Below are 20,621 nucleotides of genomic sequence, written 5' to 3' on the forward strand. Positions count from 1 at the left end.
AAATCCTGTACTCAGGAAACAAGATGTTGATAGTTTAAGCCCCTCTTTCAGTACTACTCTGAAAGTTCTTTTAGTGTAGCCCTCAGTATCCCATACTGTTCTCAAACACAAATCTGCCCTCTAAAGTCTAAAGTTAATATTGGAAGAGGAGGATGCTGGGACTGCAACACCTTATGGCTGCTCTCCTCCCATCTGGGCTGCTGCCAGGGAAAGACAAACACTCTAAATTATCAAATGATTTAGGACAATTTAACAGCATTGCAAAGGCATGTGTGTGCCCCTGAAAGTTCATGCTCAGGCAGCTAAATAAATAAACACAATTATTACAGCTGCCTGGCGGGCAAACACTTTTTTGTGGAAGCACACAACTTCCCAATCAAAACATGTACCCCTGGCTCCCAACATGTGGGCAGAGCCAAAGCCCCTCTCTAGTGATGCTCACATAATTGTTTGGCAAAAGCTGCATTGTCAAGCAGGACCATACAAACTACAGCTCCCCGGTCTCTACACCTGCAGATGGATGATCATGCAAGAAATCCGAGACAGAAAGATTTCTCAAATCGCTTTCTGAAATAGAAAGATGTTGGGTTAGATAACGTGATCTCAGATCACCAATGAGTGTTTCAGCATTGAGCATGCATCAATAACTCTTAGTTCTTGAAGTACAAAATCTGGAATAAGTCAGTAATTTGGAAATGAGAATTTGTAATTCTCTTGCTGCCATTCTTAAAAGAGGTACGTTATTTCAAAGTCCTAAATTAAATTGTGCAGCTCGGAAACTGCGGGCGAACTGTAGTGGAAAATTAGTATTAATTTTCCACTTGACAAACTGAAACATTTAAATTTGTGTGTGTGACACTGTAAACTGTATGCAAGTTAGCAAGAAAATGGGTAGGCTAAATCTAAGACTAACATGGGTAGGGAACAATTTTTTTCAGATTCTATTCACTTGAAAATCAGATACATGTTAATAAAATGTCAGAATCAGAACTGGAGAAAGTGAGGAAGAACGTAAAGTAAAATATAACAATTGCTAACCATAAAATTGTATCTATTAATATTTTAGAATACAATGAGTTTGAAAGTCAATGATTGTAGACATGGAAAATCTGTATTAATAGATGAAAACAAATCAAATCAGAAAAAGATACATTGACGGAAACCTGCACTAGATAAAAGAACGGTTTAAGGGGACGTGCTAAACACTGCAACATTCATTATAACATGTGACATGTTCTAAACAACCGATATTAGTTTACCTGATAAGTGCCATAGCTCTCTCGACACAAGCTTTTCAGATTATGTATTTATGTGAACAAAAAACATAAAATATCATAAACTCATAATTTAAAGCTAGAGTAAATAACATCGTGGAAACAGCAATTTTTAAATCAAAAATAACATAAAACCTGGATTTTCAGACACACAGCCATCATAGTTTGTGACGTTTGCTATATTTCAGAGTTCAACGCTCTTAGAAACTGTCTCTTGCTAACTACATTACTTCTACCACATACACCAGTCGTATCAAACATGATTTTATGGAAAGAAAGAGAAAATAACAAAAGTGACATTATTAATAATTGACAATGAAGCAGAATTTTATGTTCCACATTTGCAGCAATAACATCACAGATGTAACTTATACTAAAATTACAACACTCACCTCCCCCGCATGTGACTGTACATGGAAAGAAATCTGTTTGCCTCCATTGATGGCTGATCGGTTGGTAGAAGAAGAACTGAACTAGGCTGTCTTTTGGAGCAACGTACCGGGTCTGAAAAGGATTTCAGTAAACATCTTTGTTAATATGTTCAGACATACATCTAGTGTCAACATGTCTTTATACACGTCCTACCTTCTTTTTGGATCACCTGAATTTAAATCTAAATAAGATTAATTCTGAGCAACATTTTCAACCTACCATTTGCACATCTTTTGCAGTACGTGAGAATGCTCCTGCCATTCTGGGTGCTCCATCACCCAGAGGTAGGTGAAGAATGAGGAGTACACCTAAGGCAATAAGAACTCTGTGCATCAACTATGGCAGTACGTTTTCCCCTACGCCCAAGGGTATTTTAGTAATAAAATCTTTGCAGCTGCTGTGTGCTCGGAGACAAATCCATGTAATATTCCCTGAGTCGAAGGATGGCCTTGTAGCTAGGACCATATATCTAAGTTCTGTTTTCAAATCTACTACCCTCACCATACGTTCTGATCATAGACATGGGTTGTGGATTCAGTGGGAATATTATGAAATAGCTTCTGCTAAATTTGATAATTACATTTGACTATTTTTGACCTTGATTCATAGGCATAATAGGATGCTCCTTAAACATCCTCGCTATGAATTCCAGAAAAACAAATGGGATAGATGTGCTATTCATAAATGACTAAATATATTTTCGCCATTTCCATTAATCCCCCAATTCAGTGCTCTGAACGGGGATATGCTGAAATACAGATCACTTCTTAGTATGCTATTTGACTACCTCAGTAGCAGAGACTTTCAGAATTCCACCATAAATTTATTAATTTCTTCAGTTTCAGAAAACTCCCTTGAAATCAGTTTAAGATGGGGTTGCTTATTACAATTAAATTGTTAGGGTAGAAATTGCATCAATCACCATCATCTACATCACATTGTCTTACTTGGTTGGATTAACTAGGATTTTCCCGCCAGTATTCACGGCCACTTTGCATCAGTTGAAGCAGTTCCCAGACACATGGAGTGGATGCAAAATATTATTATGACATTAATTGGAATGGCAACTTCCAAAAATACTTTCATTTAACTATGATGAGTTGATTATAACCTGGCCATTTGTAATGTTCCTTTTCATTTGTCAATGCCAATAAAAATATGACTAAAAGTCTTGTACGTTTATATTTATATACGTGTATGGTATTTCTATAGCGTAAACCCAGCCAAAAGAAAGCAGAGCACTACATAGTCAAATACAACCAAAAATTCCACCAGTAATAGGCGAGGAAGCTGGGTTATGGATTGTTCATGCCTTAATAAATATTCCCCTGTTGGCACTCATAGAGGAGTGAATTATTACCTACAACCAATTTTTGTTTTGCACAGAGCATAAATTATGCAAATCAGATTTGGGATCTCTGAGCAGTTCCCTCATTTTATGTGGAGTGCGGCTCCTTCTGCAAGAACACATAACACCAGCATCACTCTAGATTTATCCAGCTCAAATATCTTTTTTTTGTAAGCTACATTTTTAAACATAGTATTTGCTCCAATGCCACTCCTGTTGAATTATAAAAGTTGCAAAGCCTTTGACACTTTCCAACATGCCTGTTGAGTTAGATTAGGAGAAATGCATTTTATCATTCCAGGTTTAGCATTGCAGCCTGGAAATAGTAGAAATAACCACTAACAAATGTTTCCCTCATCAGTACTGATCACAGAAACATAACTTTGTCCAGGCACAAGGGAGTCCCATGTATAATTAATATTCCACATACTTGCAATCTTAAGTACTTCATTAGTTAGGCAAACCAAGTTTATGTTGGGAGCTGCTGTACAAAATCAGCTGTGTGTCTCTCAGATGGGGAGACTATGCTTACTGTTATTGTGTGACAAAGATAAAAGCTTGTCTTACATTACTCATAATTTTGACTTTATATGGTGAGTCAACACAAATTTGATAAAATATGGCCTCTAAAGTTAGATTTTTCAAGGCTGATTGCAGATTAGGCAGACTGAAGGTTGTATTATCTTTTCAAATTCCCCATGGGGAATTACTGTTAAGTGAAACACAGAACATCATTGGCAACGACTATGCACACCCAGTGATGCAGGTAGGCAAATTCCTGCAATGAGAGTCCAAAGGTAGTGTGGACAGGGAAGTCTGTGTAGAGTATGGCCAGAGACCACAACTATTGTGCAGTAACAATTAGAGTAATGAGCAAATGTAATATCTAAAAGCCACATTTTGATCCTAGTGGTTACTGAATGTAGCTGAATTGTACACTGGACACCGACGAAGACCATACAATGCCCTCAGTACCCACTGAAAGCTGAATATTGGTCATAGGTCATAGCTGAATGTCACAATCCCTTTCCAGTACCTGATGAGAATGGAGGCCATGCCCATCAGGTACTGGGGATGGCGAGAGTGCACACAGGGTTTGGCCGTAGGCCTTAACCTGAACCCAGTAGGTACTGTGTATTGCCATTGAAAATCATGGATGTAATAGAAATATTAATTTTACTTTACTCCACCAGTCAGCAGATGTAAAAAAAGTCATAATTAGTAGATTCAGTAATGTACTTGATGAAGTCAATGGTGAATTGATATGTGACATTAATCAATTATTCAATAAACTCTTTATTCTGCTCGTCTGGTCATAAAAGAAAACAAGTATACATCAGTATAAAACATGTCCTCATTATATTTCCTAAAATTAATACATGAGCTAGAAACCAGTAATGCATGCATCAAACGAATACTCAATTTCAGCTGCCTTTCCTGATTTGTATAGCATTTTGAATAAAATGTACAACTGCCTCAGAGCTAAGCTATTGTAATCGGTTAATGGCTGATTTGGACCGATTCACATTTAGACTGATCACAATTGGTTCTAGCAAGAGATTCTTTTGGGCTGAGTAAAACTTGCAAAAAAGCATGAAGTGCAATGTGCTCTGAGCAGAATGGTTGTCACAAGAACAAAAAGGGTGGTCCTCGGACCAAGTACCACACAAAGGAAATCAAATTTAAAAAAAAGTAAATAGTATTACATCTGACCTGCGTTAAGTAAAATCCAAGTTCCAGATCTGTTTCAAAATACAGGGAGGGCTCTAATGTCATGAAGGTCACAATGACATAGTAGTTACTTATAGTGGGTTTGCATAGTTCGCACTTTATTTCACATTCTCCTGATAGCTAAGGAACCTCTTTTTGATATCTTCTTTAGTTTTTGGGATTAATTGGATCAGGTTTAAAAAATATATCCAGCACATCCAGATCACATTGGGTCTTATAATGTAAAAGAGCCGTGGAATAGAGAGTGCTCTCTCTAAGGCTAGGCCCTCACAAATAAAGGGCCTCATGATGCTCGCAAAGCTAGGCCGAACTGACACCTCCTGCAACAATGGGCGTATTTATAGTAAGTCCTCCATATATGGGGCTCAAAGCTCTGCGGTGCTGCTAGGAGTTTCAGCAGGAAGCGATTTTCCACTCTCTGTGGTCCTCTTCTTTCTGAATAACCCCAAATGCCTGCTCTATATGATGCCACTGATATACATTTAAACTTCTGTTTTGAGCATTTTTTTTAGCGGTTTGTTTCCTAGGCCCTCCGCACACCTAAATGCAGCCTCAATAGCCATGGAACATTGATGCCATCTCACAGTGTGTGTATGCCCCAATTCAATGCTTTAGCAAAAGATAACCCCAAATACGTAAACAACTCAACCGTCTCAACGGGCTCTGCCCCTTTGTTGTAGCTATGGTTTTTAGTAGTCGTTGGCCTGGGTGACATTGTGAACGATTTTGAAAAGGTAATGCTCAGATTGAGCTGCTTCATAAAAACAGTGAAGTTATCTAATAACCTCTCAAGCCCATTTGATATGTGACATAATTCGAGACATAATTAAAGAGGCCATTTCTGACCTCAAATTTGGCATAATTCTCAAGATCGTGAGCGGTGCATTTTAGGGAGATCTGGTTGCTTAACCAAACATAACTGGAAAATGTCACAGAGTTTTAGGCTTTCAATTATAAACATGACATCACTTTACCTGTATCTTTTTAAAAGAATAGCGATTTTTGTAAGTATTTTTGGTTTTTCACAAACACCCAAAGCTGCTTTAACAAACTTTTTCAGTGACTGTTTTGCTTTCATGTCTTACAGTTTGGACTTGGACCAACATATCCACTGGGAACAAGGTATGAATTTTGTCCATGACGTTGTAGCCCTCTGCAAAGTGCCTTCAATCATGTTTAATAGACTCTGGACCAGGGAGTGGCCTTCAACTTCACACTACTTTCAACCAGTCTGGTGCCTCAGCCCACAGTGCACATTGTAAAGCCATGTCCAGTAGTCTCTAGGCACATAGCAATTTTTTAACTGAAATGAAAATATGTTCATCCATTTATATGATATTTTGCCTTTTGGTTGCTTAGAACATAATGAAAATGGCTAGTGGCCCAAAGTAGCATTAGGTGTTTGAACACACGGGTGGGCTCCATTAAATGGATATTTAAGCATAGGGTTGCTATGCCATAATGCACGTAACTTAAAACTGTAAGAGTGCATGATGACCTGTCTGGATTCAGAAATTCTCAAGGCACGAATTCAGTGTTGGCAAATTTCAGAGCTCCCTTTCCCCCTGATGATCTAAACGTGCTTCTGACATTTCTTGACATCTCAGCTGCCTACCACTCAGTAGACTATACAGTCTGGAAAGTAGGCCTAAAGAACGCTTGGGAAATTCATGCTCAGCTTTTAAATGCATTTACTCTATCCTTTCTTTATATCCAGTTTAAAAAAATGCTTATGGGCTCACCAGTCTCATATGTGCCATACAATGTAATCAGAGACCCTTAAGAGATCTCCCTTTCTAAACGACTCTGCAAAGTTTATGTATTTCCTTTAGCTTAAGCACTAGTTCACTATCAGGTAAACTTTTATATGTATGCAGATGATACCAATATACACATCTGTTTACAGAAATGAGTGGAGAATCTTGCTAGTATTACGGAGTGCTACATCATGTCTACCTCAGGATGAAGGAAAATTACCTCATAATGGATAGAGAAGAAATCAGCTAATTGTAAAATGGGAGTGCTCATAGTCACCTTTTAAAAGACCCTCCAACAATTCTACACAGTCCTCTTCATTCTAACAAGTCAGAAGGATACAATCAGTTTGACATAAATCTTCACTTGACACTGCAAATCAGCTCTGTGGTCAAGGGAAAAAACATCCAACTCCCCAACCTTTGGAAAAATCTCAAACTCCCAAATAGACAATAACAAACTGCAAAGAGTGCCTGTGCAAAAGTAGGTAGCCAAAATATACCTATGCTTAAAGAAATAAGACCATAGTATGCAACTCCTGAAAACTCTTGATTGGTTATCAATTAATCTCAAGATCATGTTCAATTAATCTCAAGATCATGTTCATGTTCAATTAATCTCAAGATCAGGTTTATAATCATGTTGTGCATTAATCACAAAGCATATCCAGGCAACAATTGGTCAATTTGCTGCGATGTTGAAACCAGGCAAATGTGTTTTTTCATAGCTCCTAGGATCCTACAATTCACCTTCAAAACACAAAGAATGGTGAAAGATCATTTAGGGGCTAGGGTATGACACCTCATAAAAGCTTTAATTCTTGACTTTGAATAGTAGCCTGTTACATTCAGTTTCTGAAACTACACAAAAACCAAGTTTTCAAACATCTTCAGAGCGAGCACAAGAGCATTGATATAGGCATTCTTCCTAGGAGTCACACTGTAAGCTAGGTCTCATGTTTTCAGAAACTTTATTCTCATGTTTTTTTCCTTTCTGTTGCAATGCTATGAAGAGGTTGTGAACAGGTATAGCACTTTAGAAATTTTCTAAATTAATTAATGACATTTGTGTTCCTTACTGAAGCCAACAGTAACAGTTGAAACACTGAAACGAAGGCAAACCAGAGGTCAGGTACTCCAATGCACTCCCAAAATGTCCTGGAAATGCAGCAACTGAAAATTCCAAGATGACAAGACATAGTTAAGTCATCACTGGGTTCAGATAATATCCACAGTTAACTATAGTTGAAAGCTAAAGTTCATCCATATATCTGCAGCATCTCCAGCTGTCTGCAAGTTTCAGGGAGCCCTTTGAGCTAACTAAACTCCAGTCAACTCCAATGAAACAGTCATATTTGTGGGAGTGTTCCACTGAAAATCTTTCTTAAAATAATCTTTGCATGTACTTTCAACCCTTTACAACATTTTGGTCATTTTACTCTTCATGATGCACGAGTGATAGCAATTTAACCAGCATTAGATGTTTTTAGCAAATCTGATTGCCTGAGGTAAGTTGTGGACCACGAACTCACATTAAATAGATATACCATGATTTGAATGAGTACTATAAGATTTTCTGACTTGGACAAACATCAAGTTTTGTGGAGTGTCCCCAGAAACCATGCAGAAACATTTTCGATGGGGCATTAGTCATAACCTTTAACATATGACCTGCATGGAGATTGTGGCAAGCTCCTAAGGAGTGTAAATTAGGGACATGAGAAATTATAATTAGGGGTGTGTGGAATTATACCTGTGAGACATTTACCAGCAGCGGTCTTGGCCGAGAGGACTCGGCGTTGGGGGCCAGACATTTATTGGGCCACCAGAAGACTCGTGATTTATTGACACGGGGTCTGATGCTTTTGATGGTTGCAGGTATGCAGTAACTGGCAGCCATCAGGTTCTGTGAACCAACTATAGTAAAGATTGAAAACAGAACCCCAAGTTTGCCCTGATGAAGTTGCTGAAGTTTATAGCAATGAAACATGTCGGCACGGAGTAAAAATATATGGTATATTAGGAACCATTTTCAATTGGGAAGCCTTGCAGCATCAGAATAAGGTGATAAAGCCAGCAAGTCTTACCACATTTTAGTAGGGATAGTCGTTTAGTTTTGGCTATCATAGGGGTTCTAGGTGCACACATTTTCTGTTTTATCTTTGTTTGAATTAGTGGACATATAGGTTTTGCTCACTATTTATGCACTACACTAATATTAGTTAGGTAATCACTATCAGTGTTTTTTCCTTTCTCCTTTACTCACAACACAAAGAGAGAGTGGCCGATGATGAGAAGTGGGTAAACTGGCAATTGTTTGCCAGGAACCCCCTTGGGTGTTGCTACCGTGAGGTACTCTCTCTTTGCGCACTTTATTTATATATTTTGAGAGTGGGACCAGACCTGGGTGTTCTTTTATATATAAAAAATTATTTGAAAGTAAGAACACACCATGACCTAATAGATTAGTGTTAAGGAACACATATAGTGCAGCAGCATAAAGTGCCACATAACTCTGCTAGTGGTTCAATGATAATAGGTGTGAGGTGGGAGAGGCCCTTGTTGTTGAATATTTATTGAGTGGGGGGCGGCCTCTTTTTTCTCCCTCTAGGGCTCCTTTTGCTTGATTGTATACCTAAGCCAACCAAAAAACCCAATTTCTTACATAACGAGTAATATTGTTAACAAAACAGTTTAGTATTGAATGTATATATCATAGGAATACACACATACATAGATATGTGTGTGTGTGTGTGTGTGTGTGTGTGTGTGTTTACATTGGAAAAATATTAATTCTGCTCAATTTACTTTTGGAGTTGAATCTATTAAATTAACAGTATGCATTTCAATTGAATGTTCTGGGCCATTGAGTAAAGATGTGTCTTAATTCAACAATAATGTGTGCTGTGTATCCACATAAATGGTTCTCAACTCAAAGTGGGGATATATATACCTAGACTGAGGGACATATTGGCTGACATAGACTTCATAGGAATTGGCAATAATGTTTAAATTGTGAACGGTCCAGGATTTAATCACAGAAATATATAATATTTGTTATATTTTTCTTGTCTTTATTTCTATTTTAAATAGCCTTTTCAATATTTTTGATCTCTGATCAAAAGTCTTTCATTTCTTCTCTTACCCTTTTTTACTTTTCACCTTTTACTTTTCTCTCTCTTCCATTCTCTCTTTTCTTTTTCTCTCATATGCCTCCCCACAGCTATTCAATATTTATGCATCTGGTACTCATCTCAGGATCTCTAGGCACTCACTTGGCCAATTATTAAATGCTACAATAGTTAATACATTTGAGTGAGTGAGAATGAGATAAACCTTTAATCACTTTCAGAAGAAATGGTGATTGTGGGATATTCTGGGTTCCTGGGGTAGCATTCCACAGCTTAGTGGCCTGTACAGCAATAATTTACGTTCTATTCTGTGATATGGTCCCTTGGGTGTGAATTGCCATTACAGATCCAAAGCGAAAGACACTCTTATACAGAAATGAAACTTTAAGACAAGCATTAGCAAAGTCAGTAGGTGTAGCCTTAGCAAACTAGTGAATGGATTGTTTTTATTGCAAGTCTATGCTACAAAAAAAATAAGAAAAAAAAAGAAAATATGCCGCCACCTAATGTGACCGCTATATATGCTTGAAATAAGAACATTTAAGTTTAAATAACATTCACTTTTGTGGCTACAATACTAATGATATGTTAAATTAAAATCCTATCAGTTACTATTAGAACTGGCAGCCTTGGGGAGCTGGGGGGGTGTTCCCCCAAACATTTTGCCATTTCCCTTCCTGCTTTGCTGAATTTGTTTTTGTTTGCCTTAGGACTCTGTGCACTGTACCACTGCTAACCAGTGCTAATGTGCTTGTGCTCACTCTCTAAAACATGTTAACACTGGCTTACTCCTTGTTGGCATATTTAATTTACTTGTTAAGACCCTAATAACCCGATATACCATATGCCCAGGGCTGGTAAATTGAATGCTACAAGTGGACCTGCAGCATTTATTGTGCCACCCACTTAAGTAGCCCCTTAAAACGTATCAGGCCTGCCGTTGCAGCCAGTGTGTGTAGTTTTAAACTAACATTTCCATTAGGCAAAATAAACCGATTGCCTAAAATCCCTGTTATATATATATAGGTCACCCCTAAGGTAGGCCCTAAACAGACCCCAGTGCAAGATGCATTAGATTTGAACAGTTTAAGTTTAACATGTCCAGGTAATAAGAAACTAACACATATGTTCACAACTACTGTAAGGTCTACCTCTCCCATAGGATAACATTGAGATACCGCATTACATTTAAGCTGTAACTTGTAACAAGTCATTCTTTCATGTTTGGTATCTTTGGAATTGTAATGAAAAAAAATCCTGCCTGATGGTGAAGTCAGATTTTAGATTACAGTTTTGAAAATGTCCCTTTTCTTAAGTTATCAAGGGATGTTGTTCAAAAACAAATTAACAAATGAATGAATTGATAAATTAAGATGTCTTAGAATGACATCACAACTTAATTAAGAGTTGTACAATACCTTTTATATTAGGAAAATACATTTCAAGAAGCAGGTGTATGTATTTTTGTCAAATTGTATATAGAAATTCAAACTTGAAATTGCAATGTTCAGAATATCAATCTCATATTACACTAACAGTGATCATTGCAATACTTTTCAAAGATAGTGTTCCATTTGTCACTGTATTTCAAGCCCACATTCTGAAAATACACTTAGAGCCTGTCTCACTGGTAGAACTGGGGGTCTCTAATTGGCAGAGTATATACCTTTGTTCAAGTAGGGGCCCTTGCTTCTAGTCAGGATAAGGGTGGTGCACACTTTAGATAACGCCTTCTCACCCCAATGGTAGCTTGGCACGAGCAGACTGGCTTATTCCAAAGGCAATGTGTAAAGTATTTGTGGTCAAAACACACAGTAATACAGTAATAACTCCATAATAGACACCACACCAGTTTAGGAAAATAAAGTATCTTTATCCAAGCTCAACAAGACCAAAACAACACATTCCAGCATATATGTAGTAAAATAACACTTCAAAACAGTTGTTTTCAAAATGAAGCTTGTAGAAAACAAATAGATCCTCCTAGGGCTATTACAACTTCGTGACAACAATAAATCCAAAGTACAACGCTGACCGTGAGGCGTCGGGCATTGACTCACATGGACTCCTAAACAAACAGTATCATGGAAAACAAATTCTATGACAATGCATGGCATTGTGGAGGTGAGGCGTTGGTGCCAAGGTCGAGGCTGGCTCCCTGTCTGTCACAAGGGAGGGAGAGACGTTGTGTCCGTGAGAAGGCGATGTGTCAATTCCAGGACAGGGAAAGTCAGATGCATCGGTAAATTTGTGTAGTCACCCGCAGCGATCACAGATGCAGGCGCTGGCGATGACAGAGTTGATGTGAGCCCTGCAGTCAGAAATGCTAATACCTTAAGATGTCTGCAGGTGTCGAAGGGTGTCGGAGCTGCGGTGAAGGCCGGGCGGTGCATCACGCACTTCATGAGAGGTGGCCTTAGCCTTGGTGCAGGTGGCAGTGCCACAGTAGAATAGCAGGTGGCGTTGGAGGTTGTTTTTCTTGCTTCTCTTAGGTTTCTTCCAGCTCCCAACAGAGGGAACAACCTCCAGAAGCCCAAACTGGAACAGGCCCCTCCTGGCAGGTCAGAACCCTACGCAGTAGAGCTCAGGGGAGCTGGGGCTGAAGTCTTTGTATCCCTGAGACTTCAGAACAGGAAGCCAGCACACATCAAGCCCTTGGAGATTCTTCTTCAAGCAGGTTTCTCCACTAAGGTCTTTGTCCTTACCTTGGCAGAAGCAGCAACTGCAGGCCAGCCCCACATAGCACACAGCAAAGGGACAGTACTCCTCCTCACTGCTCTCCAGCTCTTCTCCTTGGCAAAGGTTCCTCCTGAGTCCAGAAGTGATCTAAAGTTCTGAGGTGTAAGGTCCACCACTTATACCTCATTTTGTATTTGTTCTTCGTTGTGCAAGGGTCTCTGAGCCCAGTCTAAAGCATTTCTGTCCTGACTGGTGCAGTATGAACAGAGGGGGTGGAGACAGCATTGTGCAAGGGAGATAGGCCCTATTCAGTTGCAGGGAAAACTCCTCCCACTACTCTAAATGCAGCCAAGGTATATTCAACTCAGCTCGGAGTCATCCAGGAAGGGCCAGGCCCACTTCAACCAGGCCTGGGCATAGTTTGCGGTGTTTCGCACGCGGAACTCCGCAAAGTGACAAAAAAACTCTGCAGAGTTCCAAACGTGGTGGAGTGCAGTGTGAACTGCCATTTGCGCTGGTCTTCCTGCCGCTTGGGTATAAATTGTACCCGAGCGGCAGCACGCTCTTGCAAAACTTGTGAACCTACCGCTCAAGCTCGTGACCTTACCGCTCAAAAGCGTGAGCGGGGAAAAAACTCAGCTGCACACGCAGAGCGGAGTTTTCTGCACTCAGCGAGCTCTGTGGAGCGCAGAGTGCAGAAAAGTCTGCAAACTCTGCGAACGGAGCTGAGTTCACCACCCAGGCCTAACCTCACCCCCCAGTAGCTGTCTACAGTGATTGCACATCCCCAGCCCATGTCACTGCAAAAAAAATTAAAAACCCTCTTTACTTAAAGATGTGTTATTAAACTCTGAGTTCAGAGAGCCTAAACTGTATTCCTCTATCTTGTCCCAATGGGAAATTACACCTGTAAGATGTTACACAGTATCTCTCATGTAATCCTATGGGACAGATAGCCTGTCAATAGTGAAAAATGTAATTGGCAGAATTTCACTATGAGGACACGTCCTACCTTTCATATACACTGCACCCTGCTTATTAGGGTACCCTGGGCCTACCTGAGGGGTGTCATATGTGTAAGAAAAAGGAAGGTTAGGGCCTGGCAAATGGGTGCACTTGCCAGGTCGCTATGGCAGTTCAAAACTATGCATGCAGACACTGCAGTGGCAGGTCGGAGTTACATTTGCAGGACTACTTAGGTGGGTGGCAAAGCAGTGCTGCAGGCCCACTAGTAGCATTTGATTTGCAGGCCTTGGCGCATTCCGTGAACTTTACTAGGGACTTACCAGTAAATCAGGGAGAACCAATTGCAATAACAGTTTACACAGGGATCATTTGCACTTTGACACTGTTCAGCAGTGGTAAAGTGCCCAAATCTTATAAGCCAGCAAACACGAATTCCAGCACAGCATAAAAAATACAGGCAGTAAAGGCAAAAAGTCAGAGGAACCACGCGAAAGATGTCAAGTCCAACACTCACTAGGTTCTGAATTTAGTTTAAACAATCACTAAAGGAAAAGTTGGGTTATGAGTCAATGTTTCAGTCTTGGTTGTTGTGCATCTGTGAGACCACCTTCAGGGCTGCATAATTTCATGAAGATGATGAAGAACCCCCTAAAAGTGAACCTCTGCCAAACTTACAGACATTGAACCTATACTGGTATGGGACTCACTCACAGTTCTTAACACCTTCAAATTAGGCTCGCCTTCTGATCCGTTCCCAGCAAAACTGCTGGCCGGCACTTCTGAATGGATTAATCCTGTGATGAACACTCTGATCAACATATCTTTAACATCAGCCCATGTCCCTACCACCTGGAAACAGGTGATGATTGTCCCCTTACTTAAAATACCCACACTTGAGCCCAATCTTCCTTCCAGTTATCGCCTTATTTCCCTTCTTCCAGCTGTGGCTAGGCTTTGTGAGAAACAGGTCAACAAACAGTTGTCTGATTTTGTGGAACAACATGATCTTCTCTAACTGGCCCAATCAGGTTTCAGAGCCTCTTATAGCTCAGAATCTGCTTTATTGGAAATTTCTGAGGCCATTCATGAAACTTTAGATGTAGGGGGCAGGGCGGCTCTGGTCCTCCTGGACCTGCTGGCAGCGTTTGATACCATGCCGCACGCCCTGCTCCTGGCCCGTCTTTAGGATATTGGCGTAATAGGGCCCGTATGGAAGTGGTTAAAATCCTTCCTTGAGGGACGAATTAAGCAAGTCTGGATCCCTCCCTTTTCAGACAACACCCAGAATCTGTTGACATGGGTTCCACAAAGTTTGGTCTTGAGCCCTCTGTTGTGCAACATCTATGTGTCTCTCCTCATTCGTATGGCAGAGGACTTGGGTGTTATAGTCATCGCATATGCCGATGACACTCAACTCCTTTTCACTTGGAATAAAAATAAGTCATCCATTTCCCATGTTAAAACATGCCTGACAGCAGTATTTCACTGGCTCAGCGGAAATGTAATGAGGATAAAACCGAGATTCTTTTCTTTGGTAACTTCCTCCCTCAGTTCTGGCATTCTTTTCGGCTAGATGGGTATCCTCGGCCTTTACCACAAAATCAACCCGCGAAGAACTTAAGGATTTGGTTAGATGAAAAGCTGAGCTTTGGGCCTCAAATTAACAAGTTGTCTTGAATGTGCTTTGGCATCTTAAAAGCACTAAAAATATTCCTGCCAATCCTCCCGCTTTCCGCAAGGGAAACGGTTACTCGAGTGCTTATCACCTCGAGCATCAACTATGCCAATGCACTGCATGTTGGTCTCCCCGGTTTTCTTTTCAACAAGCTTCAGGTAGTTACTCTTCTTAGCCTCCCCAAGAGGGTCAGCATCAGGCAGCACCTTTGTAACCTGCACCTGCACGGGTTACCGGTAAAAGAAAGTGTGAAATTCAAGTCCCTGGTAATCGCACATGCTACCCTCCATGGGATTGGCCGGTTGGATCTGAGAAAGCATTTCCAGTTTTATACCCCTTCCAGGCAGCTTGACTCTTCCACATTGCTGTTGGCTGGTACTCTCAGGTTCTGCCGAAAAAGGATGGGTGGCAGTCCCCTTTCGTATATGGTGGTGGTGGCCTGGAACCAACTTCCACTTGACTTACTTCACCTTTAGGAGCCAAAGATCTTCAGAAAAAGATTGAAGAGCTTCCTTTTTAATTAACCTGTCTCCCTATTTTTGCTTTTCATCACTCTGATAGCTGTGCATGTTACAAACTACTATAACATAAGTTAACATATTTAAAAAGCAAAATGACTAATACAATCAAATATTAAAAACATATGCCTGTGGAGTGAACTAAATATTCTTCAAGAAACATGTGGTTAGAACAACATCACCAGCTTAATAATTCAATAACCTTGAAACACCAAGTGTTCCAAGGGTATTGTGAAAGAAATAAAGTTTATTAATGTGATAATTTGAATAGAAAGTGAATGGTAGTGAAGACCTTCACTAAATGTAATCTATTGTTATCTCCTAAATGTGTATTACATAGAAAATATGCTTACTTTAAGGTCAACCTGATAATGACTTGGACTGGTTGAGTGCCCTATTGAAGTGTCACGCAATGTAACGATCTAAAAGTAATTGAAAAATGTGGTATTACCACTATATACTTTCTATTGAAGCCACTGAAAATATTTCACTACCATTCACTTTCTATTCAAATTATCACATTAATAATATTTTTTTCACAGTAACTTTGATATACTTAACTTTTCAAGATTATGAGGCAGACTAACTATATATTCAGAAAGTGGGCTTGAAATACATTGACAAGTCGCATACTAACTTGAAAAGTACTGCAATGATCACTCTCAATGTATTGCGAGACTGATATTTTGAAACTCTGTAATTTCAAGTTTGAGTTTCTATATACAATTTGAAAAAAATATATACACCTGCATCTTGAAATATATTTTCCCAATTTAAACAGTATTGTACAACTTTCAATTATGTTGCGATGTGCTGCTAAGACATCTTAAAGGTCAATTTATTCATTTGTTAATGTGTTGTTTGAACAAAAACCCCTGTTGGCATCCTTACCTACCTGACTTCAAGTACCCAAGCACAAAAGGGATTGCTGGGTTGCCCGTTTGTATTTAATAATACTTTAAGAAAGTTGGCATTTTCCTACCTTAGCCATTTGATACCCTCAGCCTGTCTCTGGGTCACATGACTGGGTGCAGATGATAGTTGGGCTTTGATTATTCCTGCTAGACAGCCACACACAATAGGAAGCTTAGTTGTGCCTGGATGGGCTATCGCTCACAAGATAAGATGGAGGAGGTGGGCACAGTCCCAGTTACACTTGTAAGATTCCTGCCTCCACACAAAGGGCTGCATACCCTCTGTAGTTAGTTTGGAGCCAGGGCAAGGAAGGCAAGGCACCTGTCCACTTGAAAAGTGGGAGACTGGACCCTGACCGCCCAGCAATGGCAACTTTTAATCGGGCAAACAAAACAACCATCATTGACTACCTAAATGGTGGATGCTAAAAACTGGGACAAGCTGAAAGAATTTAGGGTCATTCAAAGACAGGACAGTGATCACAATGCCTTGGTAGTAACTTTCAAACCAGGGTCATTTGGATTAACCATCCCTGACCACATACCTGCCATAATGACACTTCCTCTCACGCTGACCAATAACAGAAGGAGGGTTAAGTGGCCCCACCTTGTATATTCAACCTCGAAGCTTGCCAAAATCTACCAACTCGCTATCCCTTTTATAGAGCAGATGGGTGACTCGCCTGGTTGGCAGCAGGCACTCGATACGCATAAACAGCTAGTTGAGGTACTAGGGGATGTGTTTTACCCTATAAGTAGAATTAAGAAGCATGTTCCAAAAACACACCCCTGGTTTAACGATGCATGCAGGAACTCAAAAAAGGAGCTCCTTGCGGCAATTAAGGCAAAAGATAGAGAGAATATTAGGGCAGCTAGACTGATTTACAAAAAGGAGCTGACCAGGGGCAAAAGAGAGTGGGAAGAAGACAGGTGGGAAGAACTTAGAGGTGCCCTTGTGACAAAAGATACCAAACTATTCTGGGCATTAGTAAATTCCGGTGCAAATGATGGTGGGGGGATCCTCCTACCAAATATCCCCCCCTCAGTGTGGGAGGTGCATTTCTCTGCACTCTACACTAGCCCTGTGACCGGCTACAGTGACCATTTAGATAGGTCTGGGATGCTAGAGCTAGAAGGTCCCTCCTGGATCTCTCCTGCCCAAGACCCCCCGCACGAGTGTCGACTGCGGGGGGCCTCGGGCATGGGACACCAGATAGACCATAGGGGCACCGAGGCGAGGATGGCCCCAAGAAGTGATGAGAGTATCTCAGATAGGGAGGTGGAGACTGCAATCACTACTCAACTCCCTAACAAAGCACCAGGCCTCGATAGGGTACCGGGGGACCTTTTCCGTTCTCAGCCAAAGATTTGGGCTCCGTACCTAACCGTATTGTTTAATGCAGTCCTACTGGGGGCACAGATACCTGACATCTGGGCGGGGGCCGAGATCGTCCCCATTTTTAAGAAGGGGTGCCCTTTGGAGCTGTCAAATTATAGACCAATCAGTCTCTTGGATACTACCCAGAAACTGATGGGCCGGATACTCCTGGATAGAATACTGGGATGGGCGGAGGAGCATGAAGTAATGACTACCCTTCAGGCCGGCTTTAGATCAGGGATCTCGACCATGGATCAACTCTTTAGGCTGCAGGTCCTTTTCTGGAAGACCGTAAGTGTCGAGGGTGGCAGCCTCTACCTGGTCTTCGTTGACCTGCGGGCCGCTTTCGACCTTGTGCCGAGGGAGAGTTTATGGAGGTTCTTAAAAGACCTTGGCCTTCCTCCCTATCTATTGGAGGTCTTGAAGCGGTTTCATGAAGGGAACTATGCCCGGGTGAGGTGCGGGAAGAACGGTGAACTATCTGCACGTTTCCCTGTAACTAGAGGCGTACGCCAGGGCTGCGCCCTGGCTCCTACGCTTTTTAGTCTATATATAAATGGCCTGGTGGGGGAACTAGATAGAGTCAGGGATAGCGACGCCCCTTGGTTGGCGTCAGGTCGGGTGCCTGCTCTGATGTTCGCAGACGACACCTTATTGTTGTCGCGAATATCAACAGGCATCCAGCGGGTTCTGGACGGTTTTGTTTCATTCTGCGCCTCGCGGGGACTCGAGATTAATTTAGATAAAACTAAATATATGATCTTCGGTCTCCCGAAACGCACCCGCCCTAGCCCTACACTAAACGGCACCCCGCTCGAAAGGGTGAGAACCTTTGTATACCTGGGGGTCACCTTGACTGAGGACTTTGGTTGGGGCCCTCAGGTAGCCAAATCTACCCTAAAGCTCTCACAGATACTAGGGGGCATGGGCAAGTTCCAGCGGACAACGCAATTTAAGCCAGTCTCCCCAGCGCTTGAAATTTACAGTGTTCAAGTTAGACCTGCTGTAACCTACGGTGCAGAACTTTGGGGACATTCGACCATAGCAAGCCTTCTCAGGGTTGAACGGGCCTTTATGAGGAATCTGATTGGTCTACCCCAAAGCACCCCGCTCATACCCTTGAGATTTGACCTAGGTGTGGAGCCCATCTCTGAACTATTAACGGCCCGACCCCTCCTGTACTGGAGAAGGCTCTGGACAGTACCTGAGCTTGCGGACTACAGAGCTGAGTTCGCTGCTGTCTGGGGGTCGTTGAAGAGTAAGAAAATACCCTGGTTGCTCCACATTAAAACTATTGCCTATCGAATAGGAATGCCCCAAATATGGGAGACCCCGGCGGAGAGTTGTCCAGTGGTGCGGAGAACTGAGCTGCTGGCCTCTCTGAGGCACTACAACCTAAATTTGCTGCACCGCTTGCCAAGCATGGGCAGGTTGTCTTTGGAATTTTTGCAGGTAAAACTCGTGCCCAGAAGGGAGGAATTTCTGGACCAAATAGAACCTCCCCTTGCAAGAAAACTATATACACAATTAAGGCACGGATGCCTGCCACATGGGACACTGACCTGCAAATGGGCAGGTCAAGAGGAGGGAATCTGCCCTGTCTGAAACAATAGCAAAGAAGACATTGCCCATGTTTTGTTCTTTTGCCCTGCTTATAGCGTAATCCGGAGAGCTTGGCTGTTACCAATATGTAAAAATCTGGGACTAAAACATTGTGCTCAAGCCGTTAGAATTTTAAAATATGATACATCCCCCCTCATTGTGTTTTCGGTCTCCCGCTTTTTGTACGGCATGTGGCGTACAAGGTCCACTTTGATTAATTGTTACTGATTATAATGATGGCCATTTTTCGTTTGATAACTGATTGTATAATAATGTTTTAACTGTTGGTTCTTAATTATTTATGTATTTTATTGTATGTACATATTTTATCTGTGCTTTTATGGTCATTGACCGAAATAAAGTTATCACAAACGAAACTTGAAAAGCATGACTCTAAAGGCTTTCCCCCCCTTAAACGGAACAAATGGGTATTAAAAGTGGACATCGGCGCACTTACTCCTCGGAGGAGTTGCGTAACTTGGATAAAGGCGAGCTACGCCTAGATCATGTAACCCTGATGAAACTCAGGAAGTACGCAATATCTCTCCCCCATATTGTGACCCCCCCAGGGTTGCACTCTTTACTGAAAATAGCTAGTTTAAATACCCGATCGCTCCACTGCCACCACGTGGAAGTCTACAATCTGCTTCAGGACAAGGATATAGATATATTGACCCTTTCAGAGACCTGGATGGGCGATAACTCGATGCCTGACATCCTTGCCGCTCTTCCTAGCGGCTATGATGCTATATGGCATAACCGCCCAGGAAGTGTACGGGGGGGAGGGGTAGCGGTCCTTTTTAAAAAGACTCTGTTAGTGGAAAGACTGCTGTCAGAGACAGTCGATCTAGCTGATTTGCTTGGGGTAAAAGTCACCCTGAATAACTCCTGTTGGGTGGTGCTAGCAGTCTATCGCCCACCCAATGCAACCCCACTGTTCTATGATTTTTTTGGTCCCATTATGTCGGACTTATGCACCCAATATACGAAAATCTTAGTAACAGGAGATTTTAATCTACATTGGGACAAGTCACACTGGGACCTGCCTATGCGCCAATTGGACACCATGATGTCAGCTCTAAGCTTCAAACAACTTGTGGAGGTTCCCACACACATCAACGGTCATGTTCTTGACCTTGTGTGGACCTCAGATCCAAATGTGGCCCTTAAAGACGTTGCCCCATGCATATGGTCTGACCATTATTTAGTATCCTGCGAG

At 41.4% G+C, this 20,621-nt stretch overlaps 1 protein-coding gene across 1 annotated transcript in view; it reads right to left on the reverse strand.

The window, feature by feature from the left end:
* Window positions 1–20,621, reverse strand: part of ADAMTSL3 (ADAMTS like 3) — a 2,298,702-nt gene that overhangs the window by 820,371 nt on the left and 1,457,710 nt on the right. Inside the window, exon 10 of the mRNA XM_078684728.1 lies at window positions 1,667–1,778. Within this exon, the coding sequence (XP_078540854.1) occupies window positions 1,667–1,778 (112 nt within the window). The remainder of the gene's footprint in view (window positions 1–1,666; window positions 1,779–20,621) is intronic.

Source organism: Lissotriton helveticus, chromosome 3_2, assembly GCF_964261635.1.
Source record: "Lissotriton helveticus chromosome 3_2, aLisHel1.1, whole genome shotgun sequence".
Classification (NCBI taxonomy): Eukaryota; Metazoa; Chordata; class Amphibia; order Caudata; family Salamandridae; genus Lissotriton; species Lissotriton helveticus.